The following is a 17,467-nucleotide window of genomic DNA, read 5'->3' as shown; positions in this document are numbered from 1 at the left end:
TGCCCACAAGGTAGCCACTTTGTGAATGCAAAGGAAAAGTTCTTGAAGGAAATTAAAAATGCTACTCTACTGAACACATGAAATAAGTAAAACAGCCTTATTGCTGATATGGAGAAAGTCTGAGTGATCTGGATCAAGCCAGCTCCAACATTCCCTTAAGCCAAAGCCTAATTCAGAGCAAGGCCCTAACTCTCCTTAATTCTAGGAAGCTACAGAAGAAAAGTTTGAAGCTAGCAGAGGTTGATTCATAACATTTAAGGAAAGAATCCATCCCCAGGACATAAAAGGGCATGGTAAAGCAGCAAGTGCTGGTGTAGAAGCTGTGGCAAGTCATCCAGAAGATCTAGGTAAGGTAATTCATGAAGGAGGCTACATTAGACAGGTTTTCAATGTAGGTTAAATAGCCTTCTATTGGAAAAAGATGCCATCTAGGACTTTCATAGCTAGAGAGGAGAAGTCAATGCCTGGCTTCAAATATACAAAGGACATGCTAACTTGTTAGGGACCAATGCAGCTGGTAACTTTAAGGTGAAGCCAGTGCTCATTTACCATTCTGAAAATCCTAGGGCCCTTAAGAATTATGCTAAATATACTCTGCCTGTGCTCTATAAATGGAAACACAAAGCCTGGATGACACCACATCTGTTTACAACATGGTTCACTGAGTATTTTGAGACCTACTGCTCAGAAAAAGAATCCTTTCAAAATATGACTGCTCATTGACAGTGCACCTGGTTATCCAAGAGCTCTGATGGAGATATACATAAGATTAATGTTGTTTTCATGCTTTCTAACACAGCACCCATTCTGCAGCCCATGAATCAAGGAGTAATTTCAAGTCTTGTTATTTAAGAAATTTTGTAAGGCTATAGCAGCCATAGATAGTGATTCCTCTGATGGATCTGGGCGGAGTAAACTGAAAATCTGGAAAGACTTGACTATTCTAGATGCCATTAAGAACATTCATGATTTGGGGTGCCTGGGTGGCTCATTTGGTTAAGCAACTGCCTTCGGCTCAGGTCATGATCCCAGAGTCTTGGGATCAAGTCCCACATCGGGCTCCCTGCTCAGCAGGGAATCTGCTTCTCCCTCTGACCCTCTTCCCTCTTGTGCTCTCTGTCTCTCATTCTCTCTTTCTCAAATAAATAAGATATTTTAAAAAATAAATAAAAAAAAGAACATTCATGATTCATGGGAAGAAGTCAACATATCAACATTATCGAGAGTTCAGAAGAAGTCGATCCCAACCCTCATGGATGATTTTGAGGTGTTCAGGATCAACAGAGGAAGCACTTGCGGACATGGTAGAAATAGCAAGAGAACTGGAATTGGAGGTGGAACCCGAAGGTGTGGCTGAATTGCCATGATCTCATGATAAAATTAAGGGTGAGGAGTTCCCTTTTATGGATGAGCAAAGAAAGTGGTTTCTTTTTTTTTTTTAAAGATTTTATTTATTTGACAGAGAGAGAGATAGCGAGAGCAGAAACACAAGCAGGGGGAGTGGGAGAGGGAGAAGCAGGCTTCCTGCCGCGCAGGGAGCCCGATGTGGAACTCAATCCCAGGACCCTGGGATCATGACCTGAGCTGAAGGCAGAGGCTTAACGACTGAGCCACCCAGGTGCCCAAGAAAGTGGTTTCTTGAGATGGAATGTGCTCCTGGTGAAGATGCTGTGAAGAATGTTGCAGTGACAAACAAACAGTTTAGAATATGACATAAACTTAGTTGATAAGCAGTGGCAGGATTTGAGGGACTGACTCCACTTTTGAAAGATTTTACTGTGGGTAAAATGCTATCAAATGGCACCAGGTGCTACAGAGAAATCATTCGTGAAAGGGGTTAATCGATGGGGCAAACTTTATTATTGTCTTAAGAAATTGCCACAGCCACCCCAGCCTTCAGCATCCACCACCCTGATCAGCCAGCAGCCATCAACATCGAGGCAAAACCCTTCACCACCAAAACGATTATGACTTGTAGCTCAGATGATTGTTAGTATTTTTTAACAATAAAGTATTTTTAAACTAAGGTATGTACTTTTAGACATAATGCTATTGCATACTTAATAGACTACAGTATAGTGTAAACATAACTTTTATATGCACTGGGAAACAAAAATTCATTTGACTTGCCTTATTGAGATACTTGCTTTATTGCAGTGTTCTGGAACTGAACCCACAATATCTCTGAGGCATGCCTGTATTACTTCTCACCATACACCTTTCTGTATTCTTTGATTTCTTTTTTACCTGGAGTATGTTCTTTTATTCAGTTGTAATTTATCTTTTGAATTAAGTATTGCAGTTCATGTTATAAAAATTCAAAAGGTACAAAAGAATATATGATAAAATCTCCCTTCCACCCCATCCCTAGTCACTAGATTCTTTTCTCCAGAGTTGACCAGTATTATCAGTTAGCTGTGTATTATTCCAAAGTTATTATGCCTATGAGAGCAAATACTTATAAATACTTGCTACACACACACCAAAAATATACCTTTCAAAAAATGGTAGCATACTATACATAATTTGTACTTTGCTTTTTTACTATATCATGCTGATTTTTCCATGTGAGTACATAAGAGTTTTGTCCTTTTTTTTTATGGTTCCACCCTATTCCATTGTATGTATATGTTATAATTTAACTAGTCTCTTATTGATGGGCAGTTAATTAGATTTTTTCCAGTTTTCAGCTGTTACAATAATGCTATAATGAATACTTATACAGTTGCAATGCTCTTGCTTATACCTAAGTACTTGCATTGTTCCAAGTACTTTACATATCTAAAAGATAAATCCATAGAAGCAAAATTACCGGGTCAAAAGGTATGTGCATTTTTAATTACGACAGATCTTGCCAAGTTTTTCTCCATGGAGATTGTACCATTTACATACCTACCTTCAATATTTGTGTGTGCCTGTTTCCCTTACCAGTATATTTGGTAATGTTATGGTTGAAATAACCATCTTTCAGTATTGTTTTAATTTTCGCTTCTTATCACAAGTGAGTTTGATCATCTTATATGCTTACAATCATTTTGTTTTCCCCTTTTTTGTGAACTGTTTTCTTGTGTTGTTAGGTTTTTTTTTCTTTTCTGTTAGAGAAATTAGCCCTCTATACGATGAGTTGCAACTTTTTTTGCAGTTTGTCCTTTGTCCTTTGCGTTTACTTACATTGGCTTTTCCCAAACAAATGTTTTATTTTTAGTCAAGAGGATTGATCTTCCTCTTTGCTGTTACTGGATTTTCTCTTATACATAAACTTTCCCCACTCTGAAATTATATTTAAAAAATCCCCATGGAATCTTCTGTTATTTTTATGGTTATCCTAATTAAAATGTGAGGAATGGATCTATCTTATTCTCAAATAAAATGTCCAGTTATCCCAACATAATCTGTAGAATAATCCATATTACCTTTGTAATTTAAAAAGTGAGTTATGGTTTTTGCAACAAATAAATGGCATTTAATAAAGGCAAGGGCAACTGTTATAAATTAAGATACTTAGAAGCCATATCAACCAAATGCAGCATGTGGACCCTATTTGGATCCTGGTTTGAACAAACCAACTGTCAAAAGACATTTTTAAGGTAATCTTGGAAAATAGAGTAGGGACAGGATATTAAGATACTAAGAAACTTGTTAACTTCAGTGAAATGATAGTTTTGTTTGTTATTTTTAAACTCTTCATCTGTTACAGATAAAGAATGAAGTATTATAGGTGATTTGATATCTGGAATTTGCTTGAAAGTATGCCAGAAATGACCAATAATCATATGAAAAGATGTTCAACATCACTAATTATCAGAGAAATGCAAATGAAAACAATGAGATATCACCTCATACTCATTAGGATGGCTACTATAAAAAAAGGAAGCACAGAAAAGAAGTGTTGGTGAGGTCGTGGAGAAGTTAGAACCTTGTGCATTGTTGGTGGGAATATAAAATGGAGTAACCTCTTTGGAAAACAATATGGAAGTTCTTTTTAAAAATTAAAAATGAAACTACTGTGTGATTGAGCAATTCCACTTCTGAGTATTTACCCAAAAGAACTGAAAACAGGATTTTAAAGAGATATTTTTACATCTGTGTTTATAGCAGTGCTAGTCATAATAGTCAAGAAGTGGAAGCAACCCATAAGTCCATTGATTAATAGAGGAAGAAATTGTGGTATGTACATAGAATGGAATATTAATTCAGCCTTAAAAAGGAAGGAAATCCTGTCACATACTACAATGTGAGTGAACCGCAAGGACATTATGTTAAGCGAAATAAGTCGGTCATAAAAAGACAAATACTGTATGATTCCACTTAAATGAGGTATCTAAAGTAGTCAAATTCATAGAAAGTGGAATGGTGGTTGTCAGGAGCTGGGGGAGAGGTGAAAACAGAGAGTTGTTTAATGGGTATAGAGTTTCAGATTTCTAAGATTAAAAAGTTCTGGAGATGTGTTTCACAACAAGGTGATTAAACCTAACACTACTGAACTGTACACTTAAAAATGGTTAAGATGGTAAATTTTATGTGGTTTTCTAGTCATGATTTTAAAAGTGCATTTAAAAACGCCAGAACAAAAGGGATGCATAGTAGATGAAACAAGAATGACTTAACATTGATAATGGTTGAAACAGGATAATGGTATCATAGGGGTTCGTTACGGTATTTCCTTTACCTTTATGTATTTAAAATTTTCCATAATAAGTTTTACAAGTGAGATTTAGAGAGCATAGGCTTTGTAGACAGAGCTGAATTTGAATTCTAGTTCCGGTTTTTAATATATATAATTTACACAATACCGTAAAATTTACCATTTTTAAAAAAAGATTTATTTAGAGAGAGCACATACACGTGAGTAGTGGGAGGGGCAGAGGGAGAGAAAGAATCCTTAAGCAGACTCCCCACTGAGTGCTCTATCCCAGGACCCTGAGGTCATGACCTGAGCTGAAATCAAGAGTCGGCCACTCAACCAACTGAGCCACTCAGGCACCCCAAAATTTCCCATTTTTAAGTGTATAATTAACTTGTATTCACAGAGTTGTGCAACTATGATCACTGTCTAATTCCAAAACATTTTTAAAACCCCAAAAGGAAATTCAGTACCTTCTAGCAGTCATTTTTCATTTCCCTTTTCCCCCAGTCCCTGAAAACCACTAATCTATTTTTCCCTCTCAGTGGATTTTCCTATTCTGGAATATTCATTTAAAAGGAATCATGTAATATGTGGCCTTTTTGTCTGGCTTCTTGTACTCTATAGTGTTTTTAAGTTCATTTATGTTGAAGCATGAATCAGTACTTCATTCCTTTTTATAGCTAAATAATATTCCCTTGTATGGTTATACCACAGTTTAACCTTTTTTTCTGTTGATGGATATTTGGAATGCTCTATGGCCCTAAGCATGGCACCTTGCTTCTCTGAGCCTCAGTTTCATCATCTGTAAGATGGGACTTATAACACCTGCAGTGATGAAGAGAGGGAAAGTACCATACCTAGCACTATGCCTGGTACAGATGGATGCTCAATGAGTGACTTGTATGAGAGGTATGCTGGAACAAACTATCACCAGGGGACAGCATAAAACTATACTCCTACTCTGACCCAATTGGAGTTCATCATAACTCTAGGTGTAAATATGTTGCAGTACAAAGTAAGGATTTTTGGTTCCTTTGCTTGGAAACAAACATACACATATTTGCTGTGTGCTTATCAGTCTCCCTTCCCCTGTGGATTTAATGTGTGACATGACTATCTGCTGTGGCTAGTCTCTTTCCATAGCCTAGCAGAAGCTTAATGCATTGAAACTCCTGTCAGACTCCAGAAAACTACAATTATTTTGTAATTTAAATGAAAAAAAAATAGGTCAGTTGAGTTCCACAAAAATATTTAGGTCCATGGGTTCTAGAGCCAAAATCCAGGCTTTGTTCCTTCCGGCCATGTGACCTTAGGAATAGCAGTGTAAAAATGGGGATGATAATAATAATAGTACGGCCTTACATGATTGAATATTAAATGAGTTAATGAATGCAGAGTTCTTGGAACGCTGCTTAGCACAGAGTATGTATTCAGTATCTGTTAACCATTATTACTCATATTATTATACCCCAGGTTTTATGTTGGAGCCAGGAATAGATAAATTAAGTCTCTGCAGTCAAGGAAGTTAGCGTGGTATAACCACTGTGCAGATTATATCAGTATGCTCTAAGTGCAGGGATAGAGACATGCACAGGAAGGTCACTTAAGCGTCTGCCTCTGTTACATGAAAAATAGTGCTCTCCAGGAAGAAGCCTGGTATAGTGGAAATAAGTGCATTCTGGAGTCAGAACAGCCTGGGTTTGAATCCTGTGTACACTCATTCATTATGCAGCTTTAGGCCAGCCAACCTCTCATAGTCTTAGTTTTCCCGTTTCTAAAGTGGGGTGAAGTTTCTGACCTCTACCCACTGGAAGTGCCCTATATGGGTGCTCTGTGGTCTAAGATGTTCCTAAGAAAGCAAGCAAGGATTTTTTTTTAAGATTTATTTATTTATTTTATAGAGACAGTGTGGGTGCACGTGAGTTGGGGGAGGGAGAGACTCTTTAAGCAGCCTCCCCGCTGAGCACAGAGCCCAACCTGGGGCTCGATCTCACAACCCATGAGATCATGACCTGAGCCGAAACCAAGAGCCAGAGGCTTAACCAACTGAGCCACCCAGACACCCACAGGCAAGGATTTTTTTAAAAGGTGTTAGATTAAAAAAAAAAAAAAAAAGGAGTTAGATGAACTTAGATTCTGTTATTTAACCTTTCTGTGTCTATTTCTATATACAAGTTTTTTCATCCATATCTACCTTGCTCATGGTTGTTCTGACAATGAGATAATGTATGTAAAGTATAGAAGGTGCTGGTACAGATGGATGTATATAGAAGGTGCTGAGCAATAAATAATAGTTTTATTATCTTTCTAACAAAGATATCTTCTGTTACTGTGTGAAGTGGGAACTTAAGTAATATATACCATGTTAATTTCAGTGTTCTCTTGAAATGCCTCATACCACAGTTTCATGAAAGGACTGGGCATTTCAATGAATACATAGATAATACTGTCTTTGTAGTAGGAATAATCAAGTTTGAAGCTGGGAGAGACTTTTTTTTGTAGAGTATTGTGTTCAGCCATGTGTGATCTTAAATTTCAACTATAAAATTTAGTTACTAACCTTCTGGATTTCTAACCAAATATAGCCAGTTTCTGTTGCATGACATTTTCCTCTCTTCTTCCCTCCTAGGTCTTTCAGAGCCTTGAGGACCACCATTTGGAAGTGGTGGCTTTTTTCAGGGAAAATGGCTTCCATGGCCTTCTTGCCCATGATTCCGAGTATGCTCTCTACAATATTCCTTCTTACTACAGTTCTCATGCTCTGAAGCTGAGCTGGAATGGGAAGAATCTCACTACCAATCAGTTCCTGATGCAGGAGGTGGCCAAGCAGCTGGGCTTGAAGCGGATGAATTTTCCCATATTTGCTGCGTTGCTAGGTAGGTATCCAAAGAACAGACTCCAGTGATTGGTAAAATTTCCTCTTCCAATGTTAAGACACGAAGACCAGAGCAATATAGCCTATCATAAGTTATCTTTTTAAAGTCCACATGCTAAACACTATGCTGGTGAAAACCCAGGAGGCTTTTGGACTTCTTACTAGAAACTCAGCATATTTGTCTTAGGAATTTAATACAGGACATCCTTGAAAATTATTTCGATTTTTGTAAAACTTTTTTTGTTACATTCCATAACTATTTATGCAGAGTACTGTCTTAGGCCAAATGTTTTATTAGCCCTAGATAGCTTTGGTTCCCCATTCAGAGCATTAGCATTTCTTTCCTACTGTCTCAGTTTAGAAGAACACAAATTGTTGTATGTGGTTTTTTTTTCTGTTGTGTGAACATTTTATTATGAAAATATCCAAACACAGCAAAATTGAAAGAATTTGGTAGTGAAAATCCTATATATCATATATCTACCACCTGTATTCTGCCATTAACATTTTCCTATACTTGCTTTATCATATATCTCTCCATTCTAGCCATTCATCAATTTATCTTTTAAAGATGAATTTAAAAGTAAATTGCAGAGAGCTGGTTATGGTTTTTTAAAGATTTATTGTTTGAGAGAGAGAGAAAACGCGAGTGGGGGGAGGGGCAGTGGGAGATGGAGAGAGAATCTTAAAGCAGACTTCTGCTAAACACAGAGCCTGACTCGGGGCTCGATCCCAGGATCCTGAGATCATGACCTGAGCTGAAACCAAGAGTTGGACGCTTACCCATCCGAGCCACCCAAGCACCCCAAGAGCTGATTATGTTTTCAGTTGGCTTTCCAATTACTGACAGCATGAAGGTTAATATGTTGTCTCAGGTGTAACCTCTGCTTATAATCCCAAATGATTTGAGTTTGGCTCATCTAATGGAGTCAGCACAGTTTTAGAATTAGGCCTATGACATATCACTGAAGTTACACCTCCCTGGTTTCATCTGTGAAATGGAATAGTATACCTCATTGTGTTATTGACAAAACTAAATGAAATGAGGTATATAAAATGTCCAGCACTTACTAGGCAGTCAGTAATTGTGGCTGCTATTATAAAAGGCAGAATGACTAGGTAATAGATAATAGCATGGGCTTTGGAGCCTGCTTCTAATCCTGGTGGGGGCACTTATTAACCAAGCTACTTTGGGCTAAGCACCAAATTTGTTTGAGCCTCAGTTTCCCTATCTGTACAATGGGGATAATAATACTACTAGGCATGGTTATTACAATAATAAAACATATAATGCATGTGATACATAGTAGGTAATCAACACATAGATACTATAGATATTACATTGAGAATCTACGATTATTTTCTTCCCCAGAAGCCCTTTCATGGCCTGGAGGTTCTATGAAAACATTTGCACAGTCAATAAATGACAAATGTACTTTATAGGTAACCACATTCTCCCAGATGAGGACCTGGCTGCTTTTCACTGGAGCCTCTTGGGACCAGAACATCCCCTTGCATCACTTAAGGTAAAGTGCCCCATTTCCTGCCTATACATCCATGCCTAGGGGATGTCAGGTTCTTTTCATTGGACTTTTGATAGAATAATTACCTTTCATTAGGCTTGAAATATTTCAAATACAAAATTATAATTATGATCAATACCCTTAATCTCTCTTTTAATTAAATTTTTATTTTAATTCCAGTATAGTTAACATATAGTATTATATTACTTTGAGGTATACAGTATAGTGATTCAACAATTCCATGCATCAAGCGCTCATCAAGACAAGGGCACTCCTTAATCACCATCACCTATTTAACCCATCCCCACACCCATCCCCGTCTCTGGTAACCATTAGTTCTCTACAGTTAAGAGTCTGTTTCTTGATTTGTCTCTCTCTTTTTTTCCGCTTTGTTCATTTTTTTCTTAAATTCCACATATGCGTGAAATCATATGGTATTTGTCTTTCTCTGACTGAATTATTTCACTTAGCATTATATTCTCTAGATCCATCCATGTCACTGTAAATGGCAAGATTTCATTCTTTTTTATTGGTGAATAATATTCCATTGTATATATGTACTACTTCTTCTTTATCCATTCATCTATCAATGGACACTTGGGCTGCTTCCATGTCAGGGCTATTGAAAATAATGCTGCCATAAACATAGGGGTGCATGTATCCCTTTGAATTAGTGCTTTTGTATTCTTTGTGTAAAAACCCAGTAGTGCCATTACTGGATTATAAGGCAGTTCTATTTTTAACTTTTTGAGGAAACTCCAGGCTGTTTTCCACAGTGCCTACACCACTTTGCATTCCCACCAACAGTGCATGAGGGTTACTTTTTCTCCACATCCTCACCAACACTTGTTGTTTCTTGTGTTTCTGATTTTAGCCATTCTGACAGGTGTGAGGTGGTGTCTCATTGTGGTTTTGATTTGTATTTCCCTGATGATGAGTGATGTTGAGCATCTTTTCATGTGTCTGTTGGCCATCTGTATGTCTTCTTTGGAGAAATGTCTGTTCATGTCTTCTGCCCATTTTTTAATTGGATTATTTGTTTTTTGGGTGTTGAGTTGTATCAGTTCTTTGTATATTTTGAATACTAACCCTTTATTGTATATGTCATTTGCAGATACCTCCTTTCATTCAGTAGATTGCCTTTTCAATCTGTTGATTGTTTCCTTTGCTGCACAGAAGCTTTTTATTTTGTAGTCCCAATAGTTTATTTTTCCCTTTGTTTCCTTTGCCTCAGGAGTCATGTCTAGAAAAATGTTGTTATAGCCATTGTCAAAGAGATTACTGCCTGTGCCCTCTTCAAGGATTTATATGGTTTTAGGTTTCACATTTAAGTCTTTAATCCATCTTGAGTTTATTTTTGTGTATGGTGTAAGAAAGTGAACCAGTTTCATTCTTTTTCATGTAGCTGTCCAATTTTCCCAGCACCATTTGTTATAAAGACAATACCCTTAATATCTTAAGGATTCATACAAACCCATGAAGTGAAATACTAATACTCCAGTAAATGAAATAATGAGCCAAAGACTGAAACAGCTCACAAAAGAAGAAATACAGTGGCCAATAGTATGACTAGATAGATGTTAAATCTCCCTAGTGATCACACATGCAAAATTTTTTTTAAAAGATCTTCTTTTTTAAGATTTTATTCATTTATTTGACAGAGAGACACAGCAAGAGAGGGAACACAAGCAGGGGAGTGGGAGAAGGAGAAGCAGGCTTCCCGCTGAGCAGGGAGCCTGATGCGGGGCTCGATCCCGACCCGAGCCGAAGGCGGATGCTTAACGACTGAGCCACCCAGGTGCCCCCACACATGCAAATTAAATGATTTTTTTTAACCTAGTAGTTCGGCAAATACTGAAAAATTAGTCTGCCTACTCCTGTTGAGTCTATGTTGAGACTGATGCTCTCATACATTTCTGGTGGTAGTGTAAATTGGTAAATATATAACTTTTCTCTAATTCTTTCACTCTGCTAGTTCATACTTTTTCTTCTCTCCTCAAGCCTCTAATACTCCCTCCTCCTTGCTCACTGTCAGCTCATGAGCTGGCTTCCTATTTCACTTAGAAAATGGAAGCATTTGAAACAGAACTTTACTGGCTCCTAGCCTTTCATCTTCTCACCTATGTGCACCTATGTGCCCACATTTTCTGCCTGCCTTGTGTTAACTGTGGAGTACCTGTCCATGTTCCTATCTAAGGCCAACCCCTCTACTTACATGCTAGATCACATCCCCTCTTGCTAACTGAAAGGCATCACTTTTGCAGTTCTTACTTCTTTCTCCTGCATCATCAATTTTCTTTCTTCATTGGATTTTTCCCATCAGATTTATAAGCATGCATCCATATTAAAAAATAAAGCAAATTCTGCTCTTGACCTTACTCCCTCCACCCAAGCTATTGTTCCATATTTCCTCTTCTCTCATGGCCCACATTTCTTCCTTCCCTTATAGCAAAGCCCTCTAGAGAGTCATCTACACTTGAGCTGTTTATTATCCCTTTTCCCTATTCTCTCTGCAATCTGTTTTGAAATTGTTTTTGACGAGGTCCAGATGTTCATAATCCTTCATGTTAATAAATCTAATGGCCAGTTCTCAGTTTTCATCTTACTTGACCAACAGCAGCATTTGACCCAGTGGCTCACTCCCTCTTCCTTAGAACATGTTCTTCACTTGGCTTTAAGGACACCACTCTCTTCTAGTTTCCTTCTTACCTTCACTGGCTGCAGCTACTGTTTCCTTTGTTGCTTCTTTGACTTCTTTTCTATTTCTTATCTTTGGAGTGTCCCTGAATTCTGTCCTTGGTCCCTTCTGTCAGTTCTCTCTACACATTCTGCCTTAGTGATTGATATCATCCAGTCTCATGACTTTAAGTATCACCAGTCCATTGATGACTCCTAAATCTGTGTCTCTAGGTTTGACATCCCTCTTGAACTCCAGATTATAATATCTAACAGCCTACTAAACATCTTAAGGAAGTGTATCTAAATGGAAACTTGTAATCTTTCCCCTAAATCTGTTCCTCCCAGAGCCTTCCCCATTTTTATTAATGGCAATCCCATCCTTCTAGTTGTTCAGGCTAAAAACCATAGAGTCATCCTTGACTTCTCTCTCTCTTTCTCACACCCTACATTTCTTCTGCCAGCAAATACCATCAGTTCTTCTCCCAATATATGTCCACTTCTCACCATTTTCATTGCTACTACCCTGGTCAAGCCACCATTATTTCTTGCTTGGATTATTATAACAGCTTATTAACTGTTGGTCTTCTGTTTGCACTCTCCTCCCCTCCCCAAAACCTATTCTCAGTACAATAGCAGGAGTGGATCTTTCAAAAACTGATTCAGATCATGTTGCTTCTCTATTCAAAACCCTCCAGTGGCTCTTCATGTCACTCACTCAATCTTGACCATGGCCTACAAAGTCCTGTACTGACTGGGGTCTCTTACAGCTATGATGTCATCCTTTCTTTTCTTTTGTTTGTAGAACCTTTGTACTTATTATTCCCTCTACTTGGGATGCTTTTTCCTCCCACATAGCTTTGTACCTCCCTCTTAGAGGTTTTCTCAAATTTCATTTTCTCAGTGAGGCCTTTCCTGACCATCTTATTTAATATTACTTGCTTGTGCAGATGCATGCACACACTTGAATTCCCAAGGTCATCCTCTTAGATTTTCTCCATAGCACTTATCTACATCTAGCACAGTATGCATTTTACTTGTTTATTTTATTTGACTCCCCTCACCCTATCTTGACACACCTACCCCACAATTTAAGCTTCCATGGGGGCCGCGATCTTTCTCTATCTTGTTCACTGCTGTATTCTTGGTGCCTGTGACAGTACCTAGTTAGTACACAGTAGGCAGTAAATACTTGTTGAAGGAATGAATGGTACAGCCTTTTGCCCAAACAATTTTATATAAAAAGTCTTTAAGAAGTTTATACCCATTGACTAATTACAATTTTAGGAAGCTTATAATTAAATAATTGGAAAGTGAACAACAAATCATATCTACATTTTATCACGGCATTAAAAAAATTTTTAAGCATCGTAAAAGTAGAGAAAATATAGCATAGGCAGTCACTATTGTAACATCTTCTAGCTCCAACAGTTATCAAGATGTAGCCACACTTGCTGGGTTTTGTTGTTGTTGTTGTTTCTGTTGCTAATGTATTTTAAAATAAATTCTGGACCTCAAGTCATTTTACTCCCACATTCTTCGATATGCATCTCTAAAGCATATAGGCATTTTCCATGCATGAGCACAATGCCATTATTACTTTTAACAAAATTAATGATAATTTCTTGGTATCATTTTAATATCTAGTCCGTTTTAGGATCTTCCTGATTGTCCCATAAGGCTTTTTTGTGGTTAGTTCAAATTAGGATCCAAACATGGTCCACAAATTAAAACCTTACCTTTAATAGCAAAAAAATGGAAGCAGCCAAATGGTATTATGAAAGAAAACTGATGAATTATGACAATGTCATCAACTAGTGGCTCTCTTCTGTAGTAGGATTTATAAATGATATGATGTTATCTTTCTTTATACTGTTTTATCTTTTCCAAGTGTTCTATACTGAGAATTACAGGGGAAGATATTTTAAAAGAAAAGATTTTAACTATCTCTCAGTACATTTACTGAATTTGAATTCTCTTACACCTACCTCACTCTTTCTCTTAATGATCCATCACCGCCGATGTCAATGTACCTTGCTTATCTTAAATCTTCTAGGTCCGGGCTCATCAGCTGGTTCTTCCTCCCTGTGATGTGGTGATCAAGGCTGTTTCTGAGTATGTTAGTTCCATCAAAGACCCCTCAAACCTGGATGTCGTTGGAAAGGATGTTTTCAAACAGTCTCAGGTGAGCTAGCCTTCTCCTTCCTAAGAGTCGCCAGTTTTCTTACCTTCACTAGTACCACCAGCAGATCTGATTTTTTTGGTCTGTGCTACCTACCTTCTCTCCTCGTAGCTGCTTGTTTTCTCCGTGCTTACAGACCAGAGCCCCACAGTTTCCTTTGAAAACATTACTAGGCCTGGACTGAAAGGGTTCTTTAGCTTTTTCCCACTGATTATCAATGTTATATAAGCTCATTCTGGAAAATTTAGAAAACAAAGTCACTTAAAATGTCATTACTCACAAACAACTTGCTGTAGTTATCGCTCTAGAATATGTCCTTCTACTCTTTTATTTACTTAAACGTATATTTTAATATAAAGAAGGTCTTGCTTAGTGGAGGTTAATGGATAATGAAAAAGACTACTTAAAGTTGGTCCACATAAAACAAAAATCAATACATCATTGTTAATAGTGAAAAATGGGCTCTACTGGGAATTTGTCTTGTGAAATAAAATTAAAAGTTAGGAAAATAAGTTAGTTTTATTTCTGATAATTTAATTTATACTTGCACTATGGGTAACTGACTTTTGTATATGTGTGTATATAGTTCTGTGAATTTTTAGCACATGTACAGATTATGTAACCACCATCACAATCAGGATCAGAACAACTGAACCACCCCAGAAATCCCATGCTATCCCTTTGTAATCACACGCAAACATCGCTATCTCTGGCAACTACCAGTCTGTTCTCTGTCACTACAGTTATATCGTTTAGAGAATAACATATGAATGGAATCATACAGTATGTAATCTTTTAAGAATAGCATTTTTCATTCAACATAAGGTCTTTGAGAATCTTCTAAGTTGTTTCATATTGCATCTATCAATAATTCATTCCTTTTTATTGCCAAGTAGTATACATTGTGTGGATATACCACAGTATGTTTATTCATTCACCCCTGGAAGATATTTGACATGTTTCTAGTTTTTGGTGGTTTGAATAGAGTTGCTATAAACATTTGTGTATGGGGCTTTTTCTTATGAACCTAAGTTTTCATTTCCTTGGTGTAAATACCTAGGAGTGGGATTTCTGGGTCATATGGTAAGTGTATGTTTAACTTTAACTTTGTAAGACCCTGTCAAACCACTTTCCAGTGTGACTGTTCCATTCCTCGCTAGCACTTGTTATTGTCAGTATTTCTTTATAGCCATTCTAAAAGGGGTATAGTGGTAGCTCTTCATAATTTTAATTTGCATTTCTCAAATGAGTAATGATGAACATTTTTTTCTTGTGCGTATTTGCCATTCATATACCCTCTTTGGTGAATAGTCTATTCATGAACAGTCTTTTGTCCATTTTTACTTGAGTTGTTTGTTTACTCACTGTTGATTTTTGAGAGTTCTTTGTATATTCTTGCTTAAAGTCCTTTGTCAGATGTCTGGTTTGTGGAAATATTTTCTCCCAGCCTATAGTTTATCTTTACATTCTTTTAACAGTGTCTTTTGCAAAGGAGAAGTTTTAAATTTTCATTTCTTATGGATTGTGCTTTGGGTGTCACGTATAAAAATCCTTTGCCTAACTGCAGGCATGCTAATATTGTCCTGTTTTCTTATAAAAATTATATACTTTTACATTTTACATTTAGAACAAATCATCCATTTTGAGTTCATTTTGTATAAAGTGTGTCAGGTATTTTGGTTTATTTTTTGCATATTGATGTCCAGTTTTTCAACAGTTTGTTGAAAAGACTGTCTTCTCTCCATTGAATTGCTGTTTGTGTGGGTCTATTTCTGGACACTATTCTGTTCAGTTGACCCATATGTCTATCTCTGTGCAAATAGAACTCTGAATACTTTATGGTAAGTCAAAATTAGGTAGTGATCCCTACAATTTTCTTTTTCTTTTTCAAAATTATTTTGTCTGTTCTAGTTCCTTTGTCTCTCCATATATGTACATTTTAGAATAATCTTTTCTATATCTACAAAAATAATCCTGGGATTTTAATGGGAATTCCTTATATTAAATATATGGTTGACCCTTTAACAACATGGGGGTTAGGGAAGCCAACCCCCCCATGCAGTAAAAAATCCACATATAATTTTTAATTCCCCAAAAAACGTAGCTACTAATAGCCTGTTATTGACTGAATGCATTACAGATAACATAAATTGTCGATTAACACATATTTTGTATGTTACATGTATTATATACTGTATTCTTATAATCAAGTAAGCTAGAGAAAAGAAAATGTTATTAAGAAAATTATAAGGAAGAGAAAATACATTTAAAGTACTGTATTGTATTTATGAAAAAAATTCATATATAAGCGGACCCACACAGCTCAGACCTAACATGTGTTGTTCAAGGGTCAACCATATAGATGAATTTGAGTTTTCAAATCCAGTAATATATCTCTCCATTTACTTAGTTCATCTTTGATTTTTTTCATCAGCATTGTATAGTTTTCAGCATACAACCCCATACATTTTTTATTATTATTTTTTAAATTTAAATTCAATTAATTAACATATAATGTATTACTTGTTTCAGGGGTACAGGTCTGTGATTCATCAATCTTATATAATACCCAGTGGTCATTACAACACATACCCTCTCCATTGTCCATTACCCTGTTACCCTATCCCCCACCCCCTTCCCCTCTAGCAACCCTCAGTTTGTTTCCTAAGATTAAGAGTGTCTTATGGATTGTCTCCCTCTCTGGTTTCGTCTTGTTTCATTTTTTCTTCATAATTCTCTGCCTTCTTTCTTCAATTCCACATATCAGTGAGATCATATGATAATTGTCTTTCTCTGATTGACTTATTTCGCTCAACATAATACCCTCTAGTTCCATCCACGTCATTGCAAATGGCAAGATTTAAATTCTTTGATGGCTGCATAATATTCCATTGTATGTATATGTGTGTGTGTATATATATATGTATATACACACCACATCTTCTTTATCCATTCATCTGTTGTTGGACATCTGGGCTCTTTCCATAGTTTGGCTATTGTGGACATTGTTGCTATAAACTTTGGGGTGCACGTGCCCCTTCGGATCACTATATTTGTCTCTTTGGGGTAAATACCCAGTAGTGCAATTGCTAGGCCATAGGGTAGCTCTATTTTCAATGTTTTGAGGAAGCTTCATACTGTTTTCCAGATTGGCTGCACCAGCTTGCATTCCCACCAACAGTGTAGGAGGGTTCCCCTTTCTCTGAATCCTCCCCAACATCTGTCCTTTCCTGACTTGTTAATTTTAGCCATTCTGACTGGTGTGAGGTGGTATCTCATTGAAGTTTTGATTTGGATATCCCTGATGCTGAGCAATGTTGAGCACTTTTTCATGTGTCTGTTGGCCATTTGGATGTCTTCTTTGGAAAAATGTCTGTTCATGTCTTCTGCCCATTTCTTGATTGGATTATTTGTTCTTTGGGTGTTGAGTTTGATAAGTTCTTTATAGATTTTGGATACTGGCCCTTTATCTGATATGTCATTTGCAAATATCTTCTTCCATTCTGTCAGTTGTCTTTTGGTTTTGTTGACTGTTTCCTTGCTGTGCAAAAGCTTTTTATTTTGAGGAAGTCCCAATAGTTCAT

General features: G+C 36.9%; 1 protein-coding gene across 3 annotated transcripts in view; it reads left to right on the top strand.

Annotated features, from left to right (window-relative positions):
* The window catches only part of FAM120C (family with sequence similarity 120 member C), a 100,516-nt gene that overhangs the window by 15,144 nt on the left and 67,905 nt on the right, over positions 1-17,467 (top strand). For all 3 annotated transcript variants that reach the window (XM_028092874.2, XM_028092873.2, XM_028092876.2), the window contains exons 2-4: positions 7,257-7,503; positions 8,946-9,028; positions 13,758-13,886. In XM_028092874.2, the coding sequence (XP_027948675.1) occupies positions 7,257-7,503; positions 8,946-9,028; positions 13,758-13,886 (459 nt within the window). The remainder of the gene's footprint in view (positions 1-7,256; positions 7,504-8,945; positions 9,029-13,757; positions 13,887-17,467) is intronic.

This window comes from Eumetopias jubatus, unplaced genomic scaffold (genome assembly GCF_037043125.1).
Source record: "Eumetopias jubatus isolate StellerSeaLion01/CBP00866 unplaced genomic scaffold, mEumJub1_p1.0 scaffold_11, whole genome shotgun sequence".
NCBI lineage: Eukaryota > Metazoa > Chordata > Mammalia > Carnivora > Otariidae > Eumetopias > Eumetopias jubatus.
This window is presented reverse-complemented; position numbering and strand designations above follow the sequence as displayed.